This window comes from Wallemia ichthyophaga (genome assembly GCF_000400465.1).
Source record: "Wallemia ichthyophaga EXF-994 unplaced genomic scaffold scaffold17, whole genome shotgun sequence".
Lineage (NCBI taxonomy): Eukaryota > Fungi > Basidiomycota > Wallemiomycetes > Wallemiales > Wallemiaceae > Wallemia > Wallemia ichthyophaga.
In genome coordinates this window covers 65,346-84,830 of record NW_008806290.1, presented here as the reverse complement: position 1 = coordinate 84,830, position 19,485 = coordinate 65,346, and the positions used below count along the sequence as shown (strand labels likewise).

Here is a 19,485-nt window from a genome sequence, read left to right as displayed (position 1 = left end):
AGCTGTTTTGTTTCGAAAATAACTTAGCAATCACATCAATTTAACATTGAACAATACGAAACACTTTTTGACAGACAGTGGTTCAGCGTGGAAAATATCTAATAATACCGTTTAGCTCTGCTAAACCTAAAAGTTAGCATAACAAGCCGTTTGCTCACAGCGAGCATAATAAATAAGAGCAATCTTCTTTTGCTTCTAAAACTGTGCTTGGGGTCCAAATCATAACAAATAAGTACGTATCAAATTCTCAACGTGAAGACAACGTCACTACGCATCCACAAATTGACTTACGGATCCACGCATGAAACAAAGTTGGATTGAAAAACAGAAAACCAATGCCATATCAAAGTATCAACAGCATCATAAAAATTGATAATGGCTTCTAATTCTTTGCCAAGAAATGAGAATTAGAAATGGTAACGCGTGAAAATATTTACCACTCAATTTCCAGGATTTAATCACCTTTAAGCCTGTGAGTAAGAATGTTTTGAATCATCTTAATGACGGCTGCAAATCAAGTTCATGTATCTCAATTTAATAATTACAAATACAAAAAGATATAATGAGGATTTCTCTAATAATGTTACAGCTTTATCGACCTTGATTTCTTCAGCCATTGCAACCATATATATCTTTTTTATACGTTTTTGAATGTTAATGATAAACATATAAATATTTACTTTCATTGCATAATTTGATAAGCACCCGTAAAGGTTCAGACTTGTACTTGAGCAAAGGTTTTCGCAGCAAATCTAGCAGATAGAATCATGAGTAATTATTTAAGATACATTGTATCAATAGCATGGCTTTTATAGTCTGAAATGTCTAAGTGTCTCGGAAGTTAAAACAAGGGAAGGTCTGGATGGGACCGGAGACTAAGATAGGAAATAAATGAGTCAACATCGAAAATAGAAGGTCCTATTACCGTGTAACTGAAGTAGAACCTCCACCTATCACACTTTACAATTTAGCAATTCGTACAAGTTTTAGACTGTAGTAGGGTTGAGGATTGAATTGTACAATACAGCGTAAAATCAGATAACGCGAATGATAATAGTGAAGTTAGTGTATGACTGGTCATGAGGAAAGGCGTAGCTGGCGTGTCACGCGTCTTCGCAAGTAATTTAAACTATGCCTTTCCTCACTATTGTTAATGTAACTAATGATACATCTGAAATCTTGCCTTTAATTTGCATAACATATGTTTAAACAAATATTTAGTATGTGTTAGAACTAATAAATACTTCCTTCCCATCATTTTTTAGAGTATGGATACGTAGCAGTTACAGGCGAAATGATTGTGCCATTGGCATATTGCGTCTATTTCTTGGCTCACGGACTGGAGATATTCTATTGCGGGATTAGAAACCCCCCTTTCACTCATTGATTGTGCAACCAGGAAGAGCGGATCAAATTGACTAAGATCACACGAATCGTACAACTCCATCAAATATGGCTTCTATTATACAATAGGCTACTTAGATAACCCAGACTAGATAACAAATTCGACCATCTCCACGCCGCAAATGATAAAGCAATTATACAGGAGTAAAATGGTTTCTAGAAGCTTTTTGGCTAGTAAGGTAAATGTACACGACGTTATACAACGATGGTCCCCGATGGATGTAGCATGAATGGCCTGCGATCAGTGACTAACCGACCACAAAACCGGAGCAACGATGAAGAAAGCCAGCAGAAATACGGGACCTTAAAATAAATGACGAGAGTAAGCTATATAGCGTATTTGTCTTCTTGATATTGTTGTATGCGTTGACATCGTTGATTTCTGAAATTTTTACATCTATAATCGTGTTGGGTAGCGTGAATAAAGTTTCAATACACTTAGGGGTTCTTTTATCGTACTTTCCTTTTCCCGGGAGAGAATAGCATGTTTAATGACCTATTAATTCATAGAAACATTGCTATTACCAACTGGGCTGACTCTGAAATAATTATGTAGCGATTAAATGTGTGACAATAAATTGGATGTGCTTTTCATGAACCATGTATCAAGGTGCTCTAAACTCGTCCAGCTAAATGTGCCACAATGCAGGGAGTGTGATTTGGTGTATTAAATTATAATTCCTACAATTTTAACTTCTAACATTCTATTGCAGTCTTAAACACAACCTCACTCCCGTTGTTTCAAATTTCGAAATGCACTGGTCAGAAACCAAATCCCTGATTTCAGAGTTGGACTGAGCCCGACCTTTTGTTGCATGAGATGAATTTGTTAGGCTTGTGACATTCCAGTGTGACAATAGTTTTTGCCTGGAGCCAGCACTAAGTCCTGTGGACGCTTCTTTTCAGAAACTGTAAATCGTGTCTAAAAGGATGACACTTAACATTCCTGGATTATTGTATTATCCATCAGATGTAAATGTGTGTACTTATTGATAAAGAGCGTTTAATCATCCATATCTGTCCTAAAACGCTTCAGAGCGATGACGGATGGTAGATTTCGAATACCCTGCAGGGCGCGAATTAAAACTCAGGGATATGAATCTGGCGAAGTATTATAATTTTTTGGGCTGTACATGAAGCTTTTCTATTCGGAGATCATGAAAATTCGGAACACAGCCATCCGAGATAAGATAGGCGGTAGTCGAGGATACAAAGATTGTGTATATTGAGCGGGGTTGAATAAGAAGTTTTTGTAATGCTGAAAATGTCATATAAATGATGTCCTTGCTAAATTGTTCAAATTGTCAGTATACGTTGATTCTACGTTTGTCTATTCACTAACCTGGTCAATTGCCGGGTGCCTTCAGCAGATTTGATTCAATAAAATGACTTATAGTACTGCAGGAATCTGTTAAAATTGAGCAGCCTATTTAAATCACACTGTCATCCTATAAACACACCAGCTACCCTCGTTCCTAGTCACATGGCTGACGGCGTACACACATTTATCAGATGGCTGTGACTGGTGGTATCTTTGAAAATCAAGTAATTCGATACTGTGTCTATGGTGGCTTTAAAGGTACATCGGAGTGATTCAGCAGCTTTGGATATTTGAATGTTGATATTATACAAATCCCTGCATTGCTCGACCATTTGCGGGATGAGTTGAGCAGAATTGTTTTGATTGGAAATGTATAAGATCGAGAGCAGCGTAAGGTAATCAGTAGGACACTAAAGCCACCCTTACACCTCACGAACTCAGCTACATCACAAAGCTTTTGGGCAGCAATGTTTGCGCGAGGTATTGTAATAAAAAGATAAAAAAAGATAAAGAAAGATAATTATATAAGATGTTTAGATGAGTTTACATTTTGTCAGTATCAGTGTGTATACCTAGAATTCTTAACCGATGGTCAACTTGCCGTCATCAAGGGAGTAGACAGGGACCTGAGGAAGTACGTCAGAGAATGAAATAATAAATCACCAATGCTCACCTCAAGGTTAGTAGGAGCGGGACCTTTTCTAGCGCGACCCGAGATATCGTAATGGCTACCGTGACAAGGGCAGTACCAACCGCCAAAGTCACCAGCTTCGCCAATAGGGACACAACCCAAGTGAGTGCAGACACCCAACATGACCAGCCACTCGCGAGTCTCGAATCTATCAGCATCGTTCTGTGGGTCTCTCAACTCGCTCATGGCGACAGAGTCAGCTTCTTGGATCTCGCTTTGTGTTCTGTGTCTGATGAAGACAGGCTTACCACGCCACTTGATGGTGGCGTTCTTGCCTTCTGGGATGGACGATATATCGACTTCAGCTTTTGCGAGGGCAAGGACGTCAGCCGAGGCAGAGAGGTTGGAGAGGATGTCAGTGACGGTTGCCTTTGCGCCAGCTGAGGCTAAAAGACCCATTGAGCCGACCATCAAATATGAGAAAGCTTTGTTGTTGCCTGAGCTTTTGCTTTTGTAAGGGGAGAAATCAGGGACTTGGGTAGTTTCTAAGGCTTTTGAGGAAGTGGAGAAGTTACGGGTAGGTGTTGGTGCTGTTGGATGTGAGTGTTGGATACGATGGCAACAAGCAGGTACAACCCACAATTAAAAACAGTCTTAGTAGACGCGTAACCGTTCACCATGGCAAACTTAGCTGGACTATCCGCTCTGCCGCTGTGGTGGTGGTGCTCAGCGTTTCCGTAAGTCTGGGCAAAGTTCAAGCCCTGAACAGCGGCAGGGACGCCATTAGCTTTAGTAGTAGAAGTCGCTGCAGCGGTGAATTGACCTCTATTGGCTAAACGAAATAATGACATTTTTGGAAGAGTTGTCCGAGTCCAAGTCGTGAGGGATGTGGATCTCGCCAATCAGAAGCGAGGTTACATAAAAAAATTAATTTGAGTACATTTATGTGTATATTACATAGGGTTTAAATATTTGCACTTTAAATTACCACGATTAGCTACCGGCGTTGACACGATTTTGGTAGTTTGGGCTTGAGTTCTCGTACTCGGGGAGGAACAATTGTTTCTTATTGTCGATAATCCAGCTTAATTGTGAGAGATTAGAGTTAGTTTTGGTGGTGGAAATAGCACTACAACTTACTCGAGTAAATTCTGTACTGTCTCATGAAGGATGGTCGCACTTTCTGCATCAATTGATGTGTATGCGAGCATTGAGGGGAGGTTTACTGAAAGTGTTTGATTAGTTTATTTAATTTAGTTAACTAAAACCCACCAATCAGCCTTAGTAGATGCTCAACGCCATAAATAGAAGTCATATGTTTAAGTTGATGGTTTTGTGGCCTTTCATCAGCCTCTTTTTTCACTTTAACAAACTGAGGTCTCTCAAAGCGATAGAGAAGGTTCGAAGCGATTGCTCTATTGAAATAAACCTCCAAACCATTCAAAACTTCCTCAATAAGGGCGATCTTCTTTGATTTATGATGACCAGCGGCAACTTTAATATTCTTTGATGCGTGCGATTTGTAGGATGATAGTATAGATTGAATGCTAGGAGTACGGGGGAGAGGAATAAGTTGATTATTCTTTGTAATGAACTCCCAGTCATCGACCAATGTAACCTTAAGTTCATCTGGTATAACAAGTTTAATTTCAGGACGTTTTTGAGATTCAAGGGAAGAATCCTGTGGATGATGAATGTCTCAGATGTGAAAAGTCAATCAGCAACGTCAAACAAACCTCAGTATCTCTACCACGCTTCCTTGGGTTATCAGTGTGTTGAGATTGTCTACCTTTACTCTTATTAGAGGGGATTGAATGGGAATGAGTGTTTGATTGTGGTTGTTTCTTCTTCAAGATGGCTTCCTTTAGAGATTTCTGCTTCTGACGATTATCAGGGGTTAGTTTGTGCATACGAGATTCAGGAACCCATTCATCCCAACTGCGTGTGGGTTGTGAGTGTGTAAACCAATCAAACTCATCGTGTCTTACGATTGTTTCCAGCCTTTGTAATGTACAAAGTAAGAAGGGATTTGTTCACCTGTGAATAGAAGATCCTTGAAGCCACTTTCAAGTATCTGGATGTATTAATATACGTAATTGTACCACACAATACACCCACCTTAGCCTCATAAAGCAACGGACCATGAAAGCACAAGACATTCTCCTTATCTGAGTAAGAAAATGACCTTATGACGTTATTTTAATTTTAATGTAATTTCTTATCGTTGCTTACATGATGGCTGTTGTTGAATAACCACCGTGACTGTGAATTGTAGAAATATTTCTATAAAATGGGTTAGACAATGTTGATTTAAATAGCAGGACCCCACTAACGTTCAGCTTAGACCACCAAAATCGCGTTGGTTCAAAATTCGGTGGTGGTGGAATATACGGAGAAGCTGAGAGCAACGCCGACAGAAGAGAGAGACTGAGGAAGCTAGCCTTAGAGACTATAGATTTGAGTAAAGTGGGTGGTTGATTGGAATTATTGGTTGATATACTCATCACACCTCAAAGGACCCTTACATCCTGCGCACCCACTTAGGTACAATAGAATGCAAGCTGTGCCTCACACTACACCCAAATGAAGGCTCTTATCTCGCTCACACCCAAGGAAAGAAGCACCAAACTAATCTAGCCAGACGCGCTGCAAAGGAGAGCAAAGAGAACGAGCTTAGCATGTCCACTACAAATTCAAACGGCGTCCCTGGCCCTGACACTATCACCCCTAAGAAACATTTCGTTAAAATTGGAAGACCCGGTTATAAAGTGACAAAGGTTAAACAGGTTATTGGTAGTTCTGATGGTGGTGCTGATGGTAACGAACCCGCAACCACCAAGGTCGGACTCCTTTTTCACGTCCACCTTCCTCAAATCAAAGACAATGAAAAACCACGTAGACGCTTAATGAGCGCTTTCGAACAGCGCAGGGAAATGCCTAACGCTGCATATCAATATCTTCTTATCGCTGCTGAACCTTATGAAACTATCGCCTTTAGAGTCCCCTCTGGTACCGTTAATATTAACCAACAGGACCAACTAGGTGATGATGCCGTTGGGTGGGATTTCTGGGATGTCGATGCAAAGAATTATAGCGTGCAGTTACTCTGGGATTAAAGATCATATAAACATTAAATTGTTGTTGTACACCGAATTAGTAAAACTGAAAATCTTCATCTATCCATTCCACCCCAGCCAAGCTTCATTGATAGACCATTCAACTGACAAGTCAACGTCATCTGTCACGATAAACCTGACAAATTCAAACCCTTGAACGAGTGGAACTGAGCATTCAAACAGTCTGTTGCCATGCATCGTGTGCATTTTAGCCGGCTGGCAATGTAAAGAGTGATCAAGAGAAAAGTACGACAAGCCATCTTGAGAGTACTGTGTTGTGAGTAGTGCGAGTAGTGCGGTAGAATCTACAGCCAAATGGAGTGAATGTGCACCACTCGGCACTTTAAAACCAACAAAGTCTGCCATCATAGCAGCGCCGAAAGATTTAAAGTAAGTGGTTGAGTTACCATCAAGCATCGCTCCATAGCCGCTCTCGATCGTTTGCTTTTTTCGCTCTTCGCCTAGTTCCTTTCTACGATACTCAATCCACTCCGCAAAAGGGGTGGTACCATTCCAGCTATCGCGCGCACCTACAAAAGGCAGAAGCTGCAAATTGCTCAAAAGCACTAGTCCGTTATCTCCAATAGCCTTTACAGAATGCATTAGCTTGTGCACACCATCTTCCTTCACCTGAGTGAATGATGAGTGTGAAGGAAGCTGCGTTAAGGAGTCTAGCAGCACATCGTATTCACCGTAAACCTTTGCATTCGTCATTACTGCCGCCGCATCCTCACCGCTGCTCCTCATCAAGTCGCACAAGGAGGGCACGACTACGACCATGACGGATGAGGGGTGTGAGTTAGAGAGGATGCTATAGTAGCTGTCTGTCGATGCCGAATTCGTCACATCTACCATATTTACCCCGTTTACCCGGTCAACGATGCTCACAGTGTCCACCGTATTATCTACCCCAACTTGTTGCATATAGCGCAGGAAAGACTCTGCCACGCGCGTCGAGAGAAGTGCACCAGGATCCATGCTATATGCGCATGTGTGTATATTGAGATCAGGAGCGTTCAGGCAGTGTTCCCAACGTGCCTGTATATAACCCTCGCTGGAAGCGGGAACAATTGGCGAACCATGAGGATCCAAATCGCGTAAGAAGCGCATAGACCTTATGACAGAAGGCGGCAGGATGTGCTTGTCGTCTTGAATGAAGCAGTAGCGTGAGTCTGGATCTGCACTTGCACACAATTCATACCTCGCCATCTGACCGAAACCCCCGTCATCGTAATCATTCACCACTTTCAACTTACTCAGCGGGCATTGAGACGTGGCCATATCGTCATGTGTCACCGTCGATAGTGGGTTGTTATTGTACACGGTCACAGTGCGTATAACATCTGATAGAGTATTTGAGCACAGATTTGCTACTATCAGCGGTAAGTTATCCGCTCTGTGGCGTAGATGTACGATTGCGTCTACGTCAGCTGCTGTGTCGTTGCGGCGATTGAAATGCACCGTTGTTCTGTCAGTTAGGATATTAAGGCGATGGAGAAGAGAGCGTGGATCTTCCTTGGTGAGTACGCCGCTAGTTATGAGCATAGGTGTGCTAGGTGGGTGTGTCTCAGATGATATTGTTGTGTTTGAAAGTGTTTTATAGAGAAATAGCAAAAGCAATGTGAGCGCTAAGAGTATTGTACCCTTAAAACTCCCTCTACGGCGAATAAAGCGCGTCATATTGCTATTCCCACTTGATGGCTTGGGGTGGGCGGTGCTGGCAGTGAATTTGTGTTGCTTGAAATTCAAGTTAACAGGCTTGCTTGTGATTGGTGGAGTGTAAGGTATATCGCTGTGTTTCTCAAATACCTGCGATTCATCTCAGCGATAAGGATATGCGATACGCGGTAAACTCAACAAAATTACTCAACTTACATCGTCTGACGTTGCACCGCTCGCTTTGCGTTTCTTCCAACTCATCGCTTCTTTGGGTGTGTCACCGTGTATGAGATAAACACTGAACGAGGTACTGCGACTGTCAATGGACAATGTCAACAAGTATTTTTTAATAGAAGGCTATTTATATGATAGTGTTGTTAATAAAATAATAGTGATGCTATTAAATTAACAGAATCATTAGTAAATTATAAAGATGCACTGCTTCAACTAATTCTGTCATCAATGTCCACTTGCAATCAGACAGACGCAGGTTAGTAGGTGGCTATGTATAAAGGTAGAGATATTTACACACACCAACAGCTAATGCAGCTGTATTCGTGAAATCAGACCCAGTCCCAGATTCAGCCAGGCTCGTCCAAGGCCCTGACTTTGAGCAGCCGCAGTCTCTGCAGGGTTTGTTATCTGCGTACGAGACTATAGGATTTCAAGCAACGGGACTGGCTAGGGCGGTGGAAGTGATTAACCAGATGGCATGTCTTGTTACATTACCCACCACCATTCTCACAAACAGCTCAGAGATCGTGGAGGCTGTCTGATGAAGATAGAGCTGAGGACGATGATACACCCGAAGAGGAGCGCAGGAACACCACGGCGAATATCTTTCTCGGATACACATCTAATCTAATCTCAAGTGGTTTGAGAGAAATAATGCTGTTCCTGGTGAAGAATAAGTACGTAAATGTACTGTGCACCACTGCTGGCGGCGTGGAAGAAGACTTTATCAAATGCCTCGGTCCTGGTACTTATTTACCCACCGGCGATGGCTGGAATCTTGATGGCGCTCATCTACGCAAGAAGGGAATGAACAGGATAGGTAATCTCCTCGTACCAAATGAGGCTTATTGTCGGTTCGAGGATTGGGTTGTACCCATTTTAGATGCGATGAGGGAGGAACAAGATACAGAACAAACACGTTGGACACCTAGCAAGGTTATACACCGACTGGGGAAGGAGATCAACGATGAGCGGAGTGTGTATTACTGGGCTTACAAGAACGACATTCCTGTCTTCTGTCCAGCACTCACAGATGGCTCACTGGGAGACATGATATACTTTCACTCATACAAAAATCCAGGACTGAATATCGATCTCGTTGGTGATATTAGAAGGCTCAATGACCTTTCAGTAAGGTCTAAAAAGGCGGGTATCATTATATTGGGTGGTGGTGTATGCAAGCATCAAGTGTGCAATGCCATGTTATTTGTGGGTTGGAGATTAGATTAGATAGCCCTTGCTAAAATACTACAGCGCAATGGGGCAGATTACGCCGTATATGTCAATACTGGCCAAGAATTCGACGGATCAGACGCAGGAGCTAGACCTGATGAGGCCATATCATGGGGGAAGATAAGGAGTGGAGCGGAGTCAATAAAAGTGAGTGCAGATGCCACGCTTGTTTTCCCTATGTTGGTGGCAGCGACATGGGGAAAAGCACATTGGGAGAATAGGCAGTAATTAGATGATATTTGTGGTGTATAGGTATATATGATAGACATTAGAATACATTAGTAAACTTATGTAGAGGCAGATTCCTACTTGAGTGGCACAAGAGCCAGCAAGATTGACAGGAAGAGCAGCCTTAAAGCGGGGATAAATCCCACCATCAATTTACGCAGTCACTTAGCGCAATGAATCGGCTTGGAGCGAGTACATTACAACTCTATGTGATGCGATGGATTAAGAAAGCAAGAATAATGGCTGGTTCAATTTATACCAATTCTGTCGAAAAAAATTCACAAAATTGGATTAAAAGGGGAAATAAGAGAAAGAATACAGAGAACAAACACAGAATATGTACAAAGTTAGACAGCCAGCTCGATTCGCTGGTGAACCAGGGAGTACTCGGTGGATAGAGAGGTGTGTGTGGGGAGTGTATTGTGTGGTGATACTAACACGCCCCTTATAGCCGTGCAGAATATCGAAAAAACACAAAATTGAGTATCTGGCCAGCCTCACCGCCGGCGAAGAGAAGGAGCCACAGCGAAAGCGCTACAGAGAGGAATGATAAGGACAGAAAGAAAGGGAAAGAAAGATGGAAAGACAAAGGGAAAAGCAGAGAAAGAGAAGACAGAGATGAAAAACGTAAACATCGAAAGTTACAGAGAAACGTGGAGAAAACAGAGCAAGTCAATAGCATAGAGGACATTGGCCCAATGCCCTTGCCACAAGACATGGTTAAGTTGAGCGATAAGGATTTTGGCAGGGAGATGCTTAGAGGAGAGGGTACCGCAATGGCACAGTTTGTCCAAGATGGACAGCGTATACCAAGACGTGGAGAAATTGGAATTGAAAGCGGTGAGATAGATAAGCTTGAGCAAGCAGGCTACGTAATGTCTGGTAATAGACATAAGCGTATGAATGAAGTTCGAGTGAGGAAGGAGAATGAAGTTTATACCGCAGAAGAGAAGCGTAAGATGGTTAAAGAGGCTGCAGAGGATAAGATGAAGCGGGAGAATGAGGTAGTCGCGTCTTTCAAGGAGCTTGTAAGCGAGAAGCTCAAGGGGAATAAAAGATGAAATTGGATTGTAATTTGAAATATAATGTAATATATTTAAGATGTACATTCGTATATTCATTCTACTCGTCTTCTTCCTCCGCTCCACCACCAACACAAAAATCATCATGTCAGATTTAGGCACTTCAATTGGCCCACAGAGGCGTGATTCAAGGTACACGCCCTCTAAGCCTTCAAAACCGTATCAAAGACCGAGTCCAACTCCCACTCCGACACAGAATAACACTGCCAGTCTCTTATCCAGCGTACGCTCACTCGTCTCCAAGCCTTTTTCCTGGCTTTCTGGGGGCGTGAGTAATCATCCAGACGAAGAGTCCGCTCAACAAGTTCAATCTCCATGGTCTAAAGGTGAAGAACCACGCTCAGAACACGCACCACGCGCACCACACGCTCCACCAAAGGCTAAACAAAGGCCGCACACCTTTTATAATGATCTGCCGCCTTCAATGGCTAAATCTAATCATTTACAGATTCCTGGTAATAGGCAAACTACTCTTTCACCTAAAATGTCTTCTTCTTTCAATGGCAGTGGTAGTGGTTATGGCTCTGCCTACAACAACAACAACAACAATTTACAAAACTCTCCTTTCACTCCCGTTAAACACCCACGCCGCTCTCTCCTCTCTAATGGCAGGAACGCTTCCCCCTTACTCCCACGCACCAGGTATAGAACTCCAACTGTTCCCACTAAGGATCACAACCCTCTGCAATCCATTCTCTCCGCGGCAACCAACGATCCTTACCACTCGACTGCCCATAAACGATCATCTGTTATCGATCCATCCCCTGAAAGACCGTCCAAGAGAAGAATGGTATACAACGAACAAGCAGACGAGTTCATGTCTTTAGAGGAAGCCCAAGCCAGAAGTGAGTTTGGCGTGTTTCGTGTGTTTTCTAACTAAGACACTCCACAGAACCTCAACCCCAACCTCCAAAAAACGAGGCTGAGAGAATTCTACTGGCTTTGGAGAAGATGCGAACTCCGCTCACTGATGCACGCAAATCAAATCCTCTTTCTGCTAGAGGACCTCTTCCATCACAATCACAGCAATCACAGCAGTCATACAACTTGCCTACCATCTCAATTCCTATTCCCAAGCCAAACCCTGCAAAGAGCAAACTAGCTCCTCCAGTCAACAAAAAGGCAGAAGCTATGATTAGTCCCTACGCACGCAGCAAGCATCGCAGGGAACAAGAGAGACGCCACCGCGAGCATGACCTGAAAAGTAGCAAATTACAGGAGAGACTGCCCAAAACACAACAACGACCACGTAGCAAGATAGCTGTACCCAGCGATGACGAGGATGAGCATGAAGACGGGTATGTAGGTGAGCGAGAGCAGGGGGATAAACAAGACAATTCAAGTAAGGGCGTAGACAAGCCAAACCACTCTTCCCCACATACCGCCCCAATCGCTACTACGAGCGCGGCTAAATTGTTCGCTCCAATGTCTGGACAGGATCAATTCAAACCGGGCAAAGTTGGTGAAAAGGACGCAAATGGCGCAGATAAAGGCCCTAGTGCTACCGATAGAGCTAGGTCGTCGCTCAGGGCGCGCACCATGACCAGCAGCAGACAACACTCATCAGCCGCTCGCAAACCACGTGAAGATACTGCTGAAATCGATGAAGAAGAGGAGGAACGTAAGCGTCAGGCGGAAAGGGATGCTTTGAAGAGTGTTCCAGTGGTTAATTTCAACTTTGATGGTATCGCCAGTCAACAAAGTGCTCCTACTCCTGCTCCTGCTCCTAATCCCAAGCTTAACTTCAATTTACCGGAAGAAACTGATGTTAAGGAGCAGAATGAGCAGACTAAACCTGCCACACCCAAACCAGCAACACCTTTCTCTTTCGGCGGTGAGTCGACAACACCCAAAGGACCTCCACCAGCAGCCATCTTTGACAATAAGGATGAGAAGGAGAAGGAGAAGAAGGATGACAGCAAGCCACAATCACAACCACCACTCGGTTTCTCTTTTGGCGCACCCAAGTCTGAAAAAACCCAGAAGGAGAAAGAAGAAGAAGAGAACTCAAAGAAAGCAGCAGCGGAAAAACCAAATCCATTCGCCCTGTTTGAAGCCAACAAGAAGGAGGATGACAAGCCAAAGTCAGTACCTACTTTCAGCTTTGGTGGTACTGCAGAGCATAATAAGGATGACAAGGATGACAAGGAGGAGACCAAGTCCAATCCATTCTCTCCTGGCGCTCCGTTAGAAAAGAAGGACGAAAATAACCAGAAGAATGAAAAGCCAGCTGCTGCACCCGCTTCATTAGGTGGATTCTCATTCGGCAAGCCACCAAGCCAAGACTCCAAACCTGCATCACCCTTCTCTTTCGGGGGAGCACAGACGGACGAGAAGACGCCTTCTCTTCTCAGCCGCTTCAGCAACAAGCCTGAAGGCAAGGCAGATACCACCGATGCAACTGGTGGAGATAAACCAGCGTCTCCAGCTCCATTATTCGGCAAGCCAGCTGAAGAAAAGGGTGAGAGTAGCGCAAGCAAAAGCAGTGCATTTAGTTTCGGTGTTGCGCCTTCTACCAAACCTGCATCAAGCTCGCCTTTCTCCTTCGGTGGAGGTGGTAGCTCTGGTGGTTCGTTTGGAGCTACAAAGCCAGCGGAAGAAGAGAAGAAAGATGTCGAAAAAGGCACGGGTGGTGCATTCTCATTCACCAAACCGCAATCGGATGAGTCGAAACCTAACAGCTCCAACGGCGTTTTCGGAGGCGGTAGTTCAGGTTCAGGAGCAGCATTCTCCTTTGGTGCCCCTAGTGAGATTAAGGAGAGCAAAGAGAGCAAGAATGAGGTCAATGGTGGCAGCGGTTCTTTTGCTTTCGGACAGCCTAAACCCGCTGAAAATGAGGAGAAGAAACAGCCGACATTCTCTTTCGGGCAGCCTGCAAAAGCTGACGAAAAGTCACCTGGAGCAGCATTTTCTTTTGGAGGTAGTGCCCCAGCAACAGACGATAACAAACCTAAGTCAAGCTCTCCATTCTCTTTTGGCGCTGGTGGTAACGACACTGCAAAGCCACCAGTGTTCGGAGCACCTGCATCTGCGCCAGCACCTGCATCTCAATCCACTGAACCAATAAAGGTGAGTATATAGTTGGGCTTATGTCGATTAAACTACACCGACAGACTAACGTATCTCCTCGTACAGCCATCAAGTCCATTCAGCTTTGGTGCTTCGTCCACGAACCCCACCGACGCCTCTTCCAACACGTCCAAACCTCCATTCGCATTCGGCGGCTCGCAGACGACTTTGTTTGGAAATTCGCAGCCAGCCAGTACCGATAAGCCCACATTTTCATTTGGTGGAGCCACTGCGTCTGCATCGGCGGGTGAGAACAAGTCGTCGTTTGCTTTTGGCGGTGGCGAAGCGAAGCCGACGAGCACGAGTGAAACTGTCTCGTCGACGCCCTCATTTGGATTTGGTGGTGGTGGTGGTAGCATACCTTCTTTCCAATTTGGTGGTGCTGGCGGTACTGGAAGTGCTGGTGGGGCATTTGGCGCGGCAAAACCGCAACCACAGCAGCAGCAGCAGAGCAATGGCGGTGGTGATTCTATGGAAGAATCCCCAACACGTCCAGCCGGTTCAGCACCACTTTTCGGTGCACCAGCGACTGCACCCACATCCACACCCACGCCATTTGGAGGTGGTGCTTCCAGTGGAGGCTTCGGATTCGGCCAGTCACAACCACCTGCACCTGCAGCAGGAGCGGGAGCATCGCCTGCATTCTCGTTCGGCGGCGGCAGTGCACCCTCGAGCGGCGCAAGCACAGGAGCTTTCGGCTTTGGAGCAGCACCCGCTCCAGCTCCAGCTCCAAGCGCCTCTAGCACCAACAATACCGCCCCTAGCTCTCCATTTGCATTCGGTTCATCTGCACCCGCTCCCGCGCCCAACCCATCCACCCCGCAACAAGCTCCTGGATCACCTTCCCTCTTCAACATAGGCACGGGATCGCCAGCTCCAGGCACACCCAACTCATCGCGGCCTGTGAAGCCATTGCGTCGGAATAGACGCTAATTTTAGGATTATTCCGTTAAATTACCTTCTTCCCACGCACGACCAAAGGTTATCTGCACATTACAACTACATTTCCAATTTAAATTAATATCGAAAATCGACTATTACGATGCATATCTATAAAGTATGTTTACGAGGGCGTGTCTGTACCTGTGTCGTGTGATTGGTGTGTTTGCTGTGCTTGGTTTGTTTCGTCATTGTCTTGCGTCTCTGCTGTATGCTCCGTCTGCTTTGTCTGCTCTTTCTGATGCGTGTCTTTCAACACTTCACCGACAAATCCTTGCAAAAATAGATCAATGCGCTCAGCCGTCTTGATGTATAGTTGATGGCTGTGACTATCTGTCTTCGTGCCAGGGTCTATGATACCATTCGCGTGCATAACGAGTAGGAGGTTTTTTATGTTTTCGAGAATGCTCTCATGGACCATATTCATCTTCTTGCTATTGGTCGAACTAGACATAAATCTATCTAAGAAATCCAACAATTCCAGCCACACCCGCTCCACATGTTCGTCATCGAGCGAGTGTAGATCGAGGAGCAGCCACACTTTGCAAACGAGATTAGTAACGGCTGAGCGAGTGTTTCCCATACCCGCACTGGTAGGATCACGATTGAATACATCTGGTCGCAACAGATTCTCTAAGAGAGGAAAAGCGATATGGGTGAATACGATAAGATCATTGCGAGGTTTCTCCAACAAAATAGCTGCAAGGCCTTCAATTGCTCGTTGACGAATGTGCTTAGCTGGTTGGAGGCAGAGTGTGCCAAGTTTGCTAGCGAGAGCGCTGACCTGCTCCCATTCCCAATCCCAACTGGGTTCGCGACGCAAAGTGAGAAGCATGTCCAATGCAGCGTTATTTTCATGCAGCGCGAGCGCAGTGAGAAGGTCGAGCACGGCAGGAAGAGAGTCTCGAGAGAGATGCTGATCGATTATGGTAGTGAGCAAGCCTAATACACGCTCACTCACTCTGCCACTGCAGCAGTGGAGCAGCGCAATAAGGAGATGCCACTCGGTACTGTTCTGCACATCTGCCTTTGCGAGCACAGATTCTACCAGCGAGACAAGATGGTCTGTCGCACTCAGCAGCGCGTGTGGCGGAAGAGAGCGCAAAAGATCGATAGCTATGAAAAGCTCCTCGTGTAGTTGCGCATGTGCACTAATACCCTCAGTCAGCTTAGCCAGTCCGACAGCGGCGCGTTCGGTGAGGAGAGTAGAGAACACGTTAGCGTGTGCCAACAACTTTTCCAGTAGCGGGAACACCGTGTGCCTTAACAATACGTTATTAGTATGTCTGTACCTTCACAAAGACTATACACTCACCACGTCGTCTCTGTTGCATCGCGATTGCGCACACTAATGCTCACCAGCAGCTCAAGCAGAAAGACAGTCCTGCGGTCGTACGGAACAAACACTGGCGGGATCCCTTTTCTGTTGTACTGCACCCCAGCTAGTTTAGCCGTCGTGCGCGCATCGAGCATATCCGTGAGTGCCGAGAGCGCACGCGAGTGTGCGCTACCAGGTAGGTGCCACAGACCGCTGTACACGACTTCCAAATTACAAATGCGAATACAGTCGAGAGCGTGCAACGTCGCGTCGACGTCCTCGTCACTCGCCTGAGTCATGTGAGGCTCGCTAGAGTATGGCGCTAGCAAGTAGGAGCTGAGAGTGGAGAGGAGGCTGGTCGAGTTACCTGTCCGTGCTACATCCTTGCCTTGTCCTTGTCCATTTTCCTGCGCATGTGTATCCCCACTCGCTTCGCGCGGTATCGGCGTGCTCCCACCCAAAAAGTCCTCGAGCGTCTGGATGCTCTCTGGAAGCATTTCGTTGGCGAAAAGCACAAGAAACATGTCAAATAGGTCGAACCAGCTGTCTGACACATTGCGAACGTCGCGCAGTATCACATTAAAAATAGTCCATGCGGCCAACTGAGCGCGCAGATCGTACCCTAATTGGACAGTGTGGCTCGAGACGCTGATTTGGGTGAGTGTATCTTTGCTCCCGCTCAGAGGCACCTTCGCCTGAGCGAATTCATTCTCCGTCTCGTCAAAACGCCCAATCAACACCGCAGCCGCTCTGCGTAGGCTGACAAAGGCTATATCAGGGATGAGGTGTAGTTGCAATCTATGCGCGAGATAGACGATATGCGCATATGCCTCCATGACGCGCTTGATAGCGGAGCTATCGTCGAAGCTAGCGAAGGCGTATGCGAGACCGGCAAGCACCCTGCGAACACTTGCCTCCAGGATAGGTTTGACGAGGTTGGGAGAATGCGCATCTCTTACTAGCCCCGCCGTGCGACTGCGCACGAGCATCTCCTTCCACGCATAATCAAAGCCGACTTGGTCGTGATGCTCTTCCGGCATTACTATCTCGCGTTTACGGATACTATGGTAAACGTCATCGAGCATCGCTGCGTCGAAGTCTGCGCCGTCGTTAACTCCCCGCAAATTACGCTTGTAGGCTTCGTCGCTCATCCGTCGCGCGCGATTTTGCGGATTGTGAAGATCCGTGTTGAGCATGATGACTGAGTATGCGAGAACGTAAACAGAATCTTGCGATCGGATACCCTCAGGAGCAAATGAGAAATAGTGCTCGGCAAATACCTCAGTGATACGCGCAATCTGCTGAGCTTCTCCGGGTAATCGAAACGTCTCGAGCACTTGGCGCATACTGTCGGCAATAGATAGCTGCAGATGTTTTAGAATGTTCAAACTCCTCATCATGCACTCACATCCCTAAAGTCAAAAAGAGACATGAATGACTTCAACACCTCGCTGTTCTCCGGGCGAGAGATGTAGTCTCCGAGAAGGCGCTTGTCGAGACGAGCGCACTGCTTGAGAAACTTGGCTACACTGTCACAAGTCGCTTTGGTCCAAGATTCATCAGCCATCTCCACGTCAATCACACCGTGACGCGTCAAGTACTCCAATCCTAGTTTCGGTTTGGAATTGAACTTTTGTGCGCCATTGAGGATAATACGCTTGCGAGACTTTGTGAGGGCGATATTGGTGGGGTATTGGAGGTGAGCGTCGGAGGGGGTGTTGACGAGAGTACCGTGTACCTGGGAGATGAAGGTGAGGACACCCTCGAGACACAATAACTGCGATTCAAGTGAGGAGTTGTCATATGGGAAAATACCATCAATAGTAAACGACAGAACACGTTCGAACAAATCGTCACAATCGATGTCTGAGTCGTAGTTGAGCCACAACTCAGAGAGAAAGTTGGGTGTGTGGATGAAGTGTACGAGAGTTTCGAGGAGAAGCTGTCTAGTTTGACCATATGCGGGTTTTGCAGCTTTGGCGGGAGCTAGTGAGGGAGTTGCAGAGCCAGAGGTGGAAGTATTAAGCTTATCGTGGTCGTCAGGGTGCTCTGGTGGCATGACAGAGGCTTCCCAGGTGTGGAAAGGATCGAATGACTGGGCGTTATCTTGAGTAGATGGAGATAAACGCTCGACTAGGAAAGAGAAGAAGAGCTCTTGCTGTAACTTTAGATGTGGTTTGCAAGTGTCAAAGAGGACAGTAATAACTCTGATAGTCATAATTAACAAGCTAGAAGACTCAACTCTAGCCAATTGAAAGAGGAATTTGCAACCTTGGTCAGAGAGGGTAGAGCGTATTTGAGGTATGTTGGAGAGAGTGATCCCGGCGGTGGTGAGAGCGACATCTAGGATTCTGAGGGCAGCCAATCTAATGGTGTCAGTGTATTTGGTGTCGTGTGGGTCGAGGAGGTTGACAAGGACTCTGATGACCTCAGACATGGTAGCATCGCCGAAAGGCTTTTGAGAAGCGGAGAAGTCTTGTAAGGGAGATTTAGAAGGCTTCGAAGGGGAAATAGAGCTGTCTTCGCTGTTACCAGGCTGGTATCTTGATTTGAAGTCAAGTAAAAGGCATCTGACGGCGGATTGGATAGTTCTTTCAGCAGAATTGCGTATGGAGGGAGACAACCTCATCTGACACGCCATTTCAAGGCCGGTTTCGATAAGAGAGGAAGCGGACTTATCGGAAGTAATTTTGGCAAGATTTGAGGAGAGAATGAGTTTGATGATGTCAAGAATGCGATTGAGGATTGCATCGTCAGTGAGGGAGTCAGTGGGATCAAAAGAGCATTTGGAAATAGCTTCGGCGATAGAATCAACCGCTGCGGGAGAGTGGGGGGAGTGTATTGATAACAAATCAGAGGATATAAACTTCTCAATTGATTGCAACGCAGCGAGAGTGATTGGACCAGAAGTTGATTGATTTGTTATAATAAAGAGGAAGGGGCTAAGGATTTCTTTTGGATTTTGAATATTACCAGTAAATCTGAGAGAATAGAGGTGTTGGATGATATTTGGCTGGGGATTCACGGGAGAATAGCCCTTTAAGCCCAAATCAACAGCCAAATTGGATAGTGGGAGTGAATTTGGAGTAAAATTAGACCAATTGCTATTCAACTTCATCGTAGAGATGAGAATTGAAATCTGTGGACGCAAGTGAGTGGTGGGAGATGCACTATACATCAGTAAACCCACCTGATTATGCACCAAGTCCATGAGATTTGACTCGGTTGATGACATATTATTTTATAAGTTG

General features: G+C 45.5%; 8 protein-coding genes across 8 annotated transcripts; 4 read left to right on the top strand and 4 right to left on the bottom strand.

Moving 5' to 3' along the window:
- Window positions 1–3,306: 3,306 nt before the first annotated feature.
- On the bottom strand, window positions 3,307–4,207 carry J056_001653 (uncharacterized protein; the record flags this gene model as incomplete). Its single annotated transcript, XM_009271281.1, has 3 exons — window positions 3,307–3,351; window positions 3,399–3,946; window positions 3,997–4,207. 3 exons carry the CDS (start codon window positions 4,205–4,207, stop codon window positions 3,307–3,309), a joined length of 804 nt encoding a protein of 267 aa, XP_009269556.1.
- Window positions 4,208–4,349: 142 nt separating this feature from the next.
- J056_001652 (Chromatin modification-related protein EAF3) lies at window positions 4,350–5,485 on the bottom strand (the record flags this gene model as incomplete). The annotated part of the gene is made up of 6 exons (XM_009271280.1): window positions 4,350–4,440; window positions 4,497–4,581; window positions 4,629–5,037; window positions 5,093–5,294; window positions 5,345–5,419; window positions 5,475–5,485. 6 exons carry the CDS (start codon window positions 5,483–5,485, stop codon window positions 4,350–4,352), a joined length of 873 nt encoding a protein of 290 aa, XP_009269555.1.
- A 59-nt stretch (window positions 5,486–5,544) lies between these two features.
- On the top strand, window positions 5,545–6,472 carry J056_001651 (Pre-mRNA-splicing factor sap62; the record flags this gene model as incomplete). The annotated part of the gene is made up of 3 exons (XM_009271279.1): window positions 5,545–5,549; window positions 5,696–5,822; window positions 5,873–6,472. 3 exons carry the CDS (start codon window positions 5,545–5,547, stop codon window positions 6,470–6,472), a joined length of 732 nt encoding a protein of 243 aa, XP_009269554.1.
- Window positions 6,473–6,532: 60 nt separating this feature from the next.
- J056_001650 (uncharacterized protein) lies at window positions 6,533–8,392 on the bottom strand (the record flags this gene model as incomplete). Its single annotated transcript, XM_009271278.1, has 2 exons — window positions 6,533–8,281; window positions 8,348–8,392. 2 exons carry the CDS (start codon window positions 8,390–8,392, stop codon window positions 6,533–6,535), a joined length of 1,794 nt encoding a protein of 597 aa, XP_009269553.1.
- A 201-nt stretch (window positions 8,393–8,593) lies between these two features.
- J056_001649 (putative deoxyhypusine synthase) lies at window positions 8,594–9,826 on the top strand (the record flags this gene model as incomplete). Its single annotated transcript, XM_009271277.1, has 4 exons — window positions 8,594–8,621; window positions 8,672–8,826; window positions 8,888–9,574; window positions 9,620–9,826. The coding sequence occupies 4 exons, from the start codon at window positions 8,594–8,596 to the stop codon at window positions 9,824–9,826; spliced, it is 1,077 nt and encodes a 358-aa protein (XP_009269552.1).
- A 337-nt stretch (window positions 9,827–10,163) lies between these two features.
- On the top strand, window positions 10,164–10,887 carry J056_001648 (UPF0396 protein UM; the record flags this gene model as incomplete). Its single annotated transcript, XM_009271276.1, has 2 exons — window positions 10,164–10,228; window positions 10,278–10,887. The coding sequence occupies 2 exons, from the start codon at window positions 10,164–10,166 to the stop codon at window positions 10,885–10,887; spliced, it is 675 nt and encodes a 224-aa protein (XP_009269551.1).
- A 106-nt stretch (window positions 10,888–10,993) lies between these two features.
- Window positions 10,994–14,910, top strand: J056_001647 (Nucleoporin NSP1; the record flags this gene model as incomplete). The annotated part of the gene is made up of 3 exons (XM_009271275.1): window positions 10,994–11,753; window positions 11,801–13,977; window positions 14,044–14,910. 3 exons carry the CDS (start codon window positions 10,994–10,996, stop codon window positions 14,908–14,910), a joined length of 3,804 nt encoding a protein of 1,267 aa, XP_009269550.1.
- A 130-nt stretch (window positions 14,911–15,040) lies between these two features.
- Window positions 15,041–19,469, bottom strand: J056_001646 (uncharacterized protein; the record flags this gene model as incomplete). Its single annotated transcript, XM_009271274.1, has 4 exons — window positions 15,041–16,178; window positions 16,232–17,598; window positions 17,643–19,373; window positions 19,425–19,469. The coding sequence occupies 4 exons, from the start codon at window positions 19,467–19,469 to the stop codon at window positions 15,041–15,043; spliced, it is 4,281 nt and encodes a 1,426-aa protein (XP_009269549.1).
- Window positions 19,470–19,485: the final 16 nt, after the last annotated feature.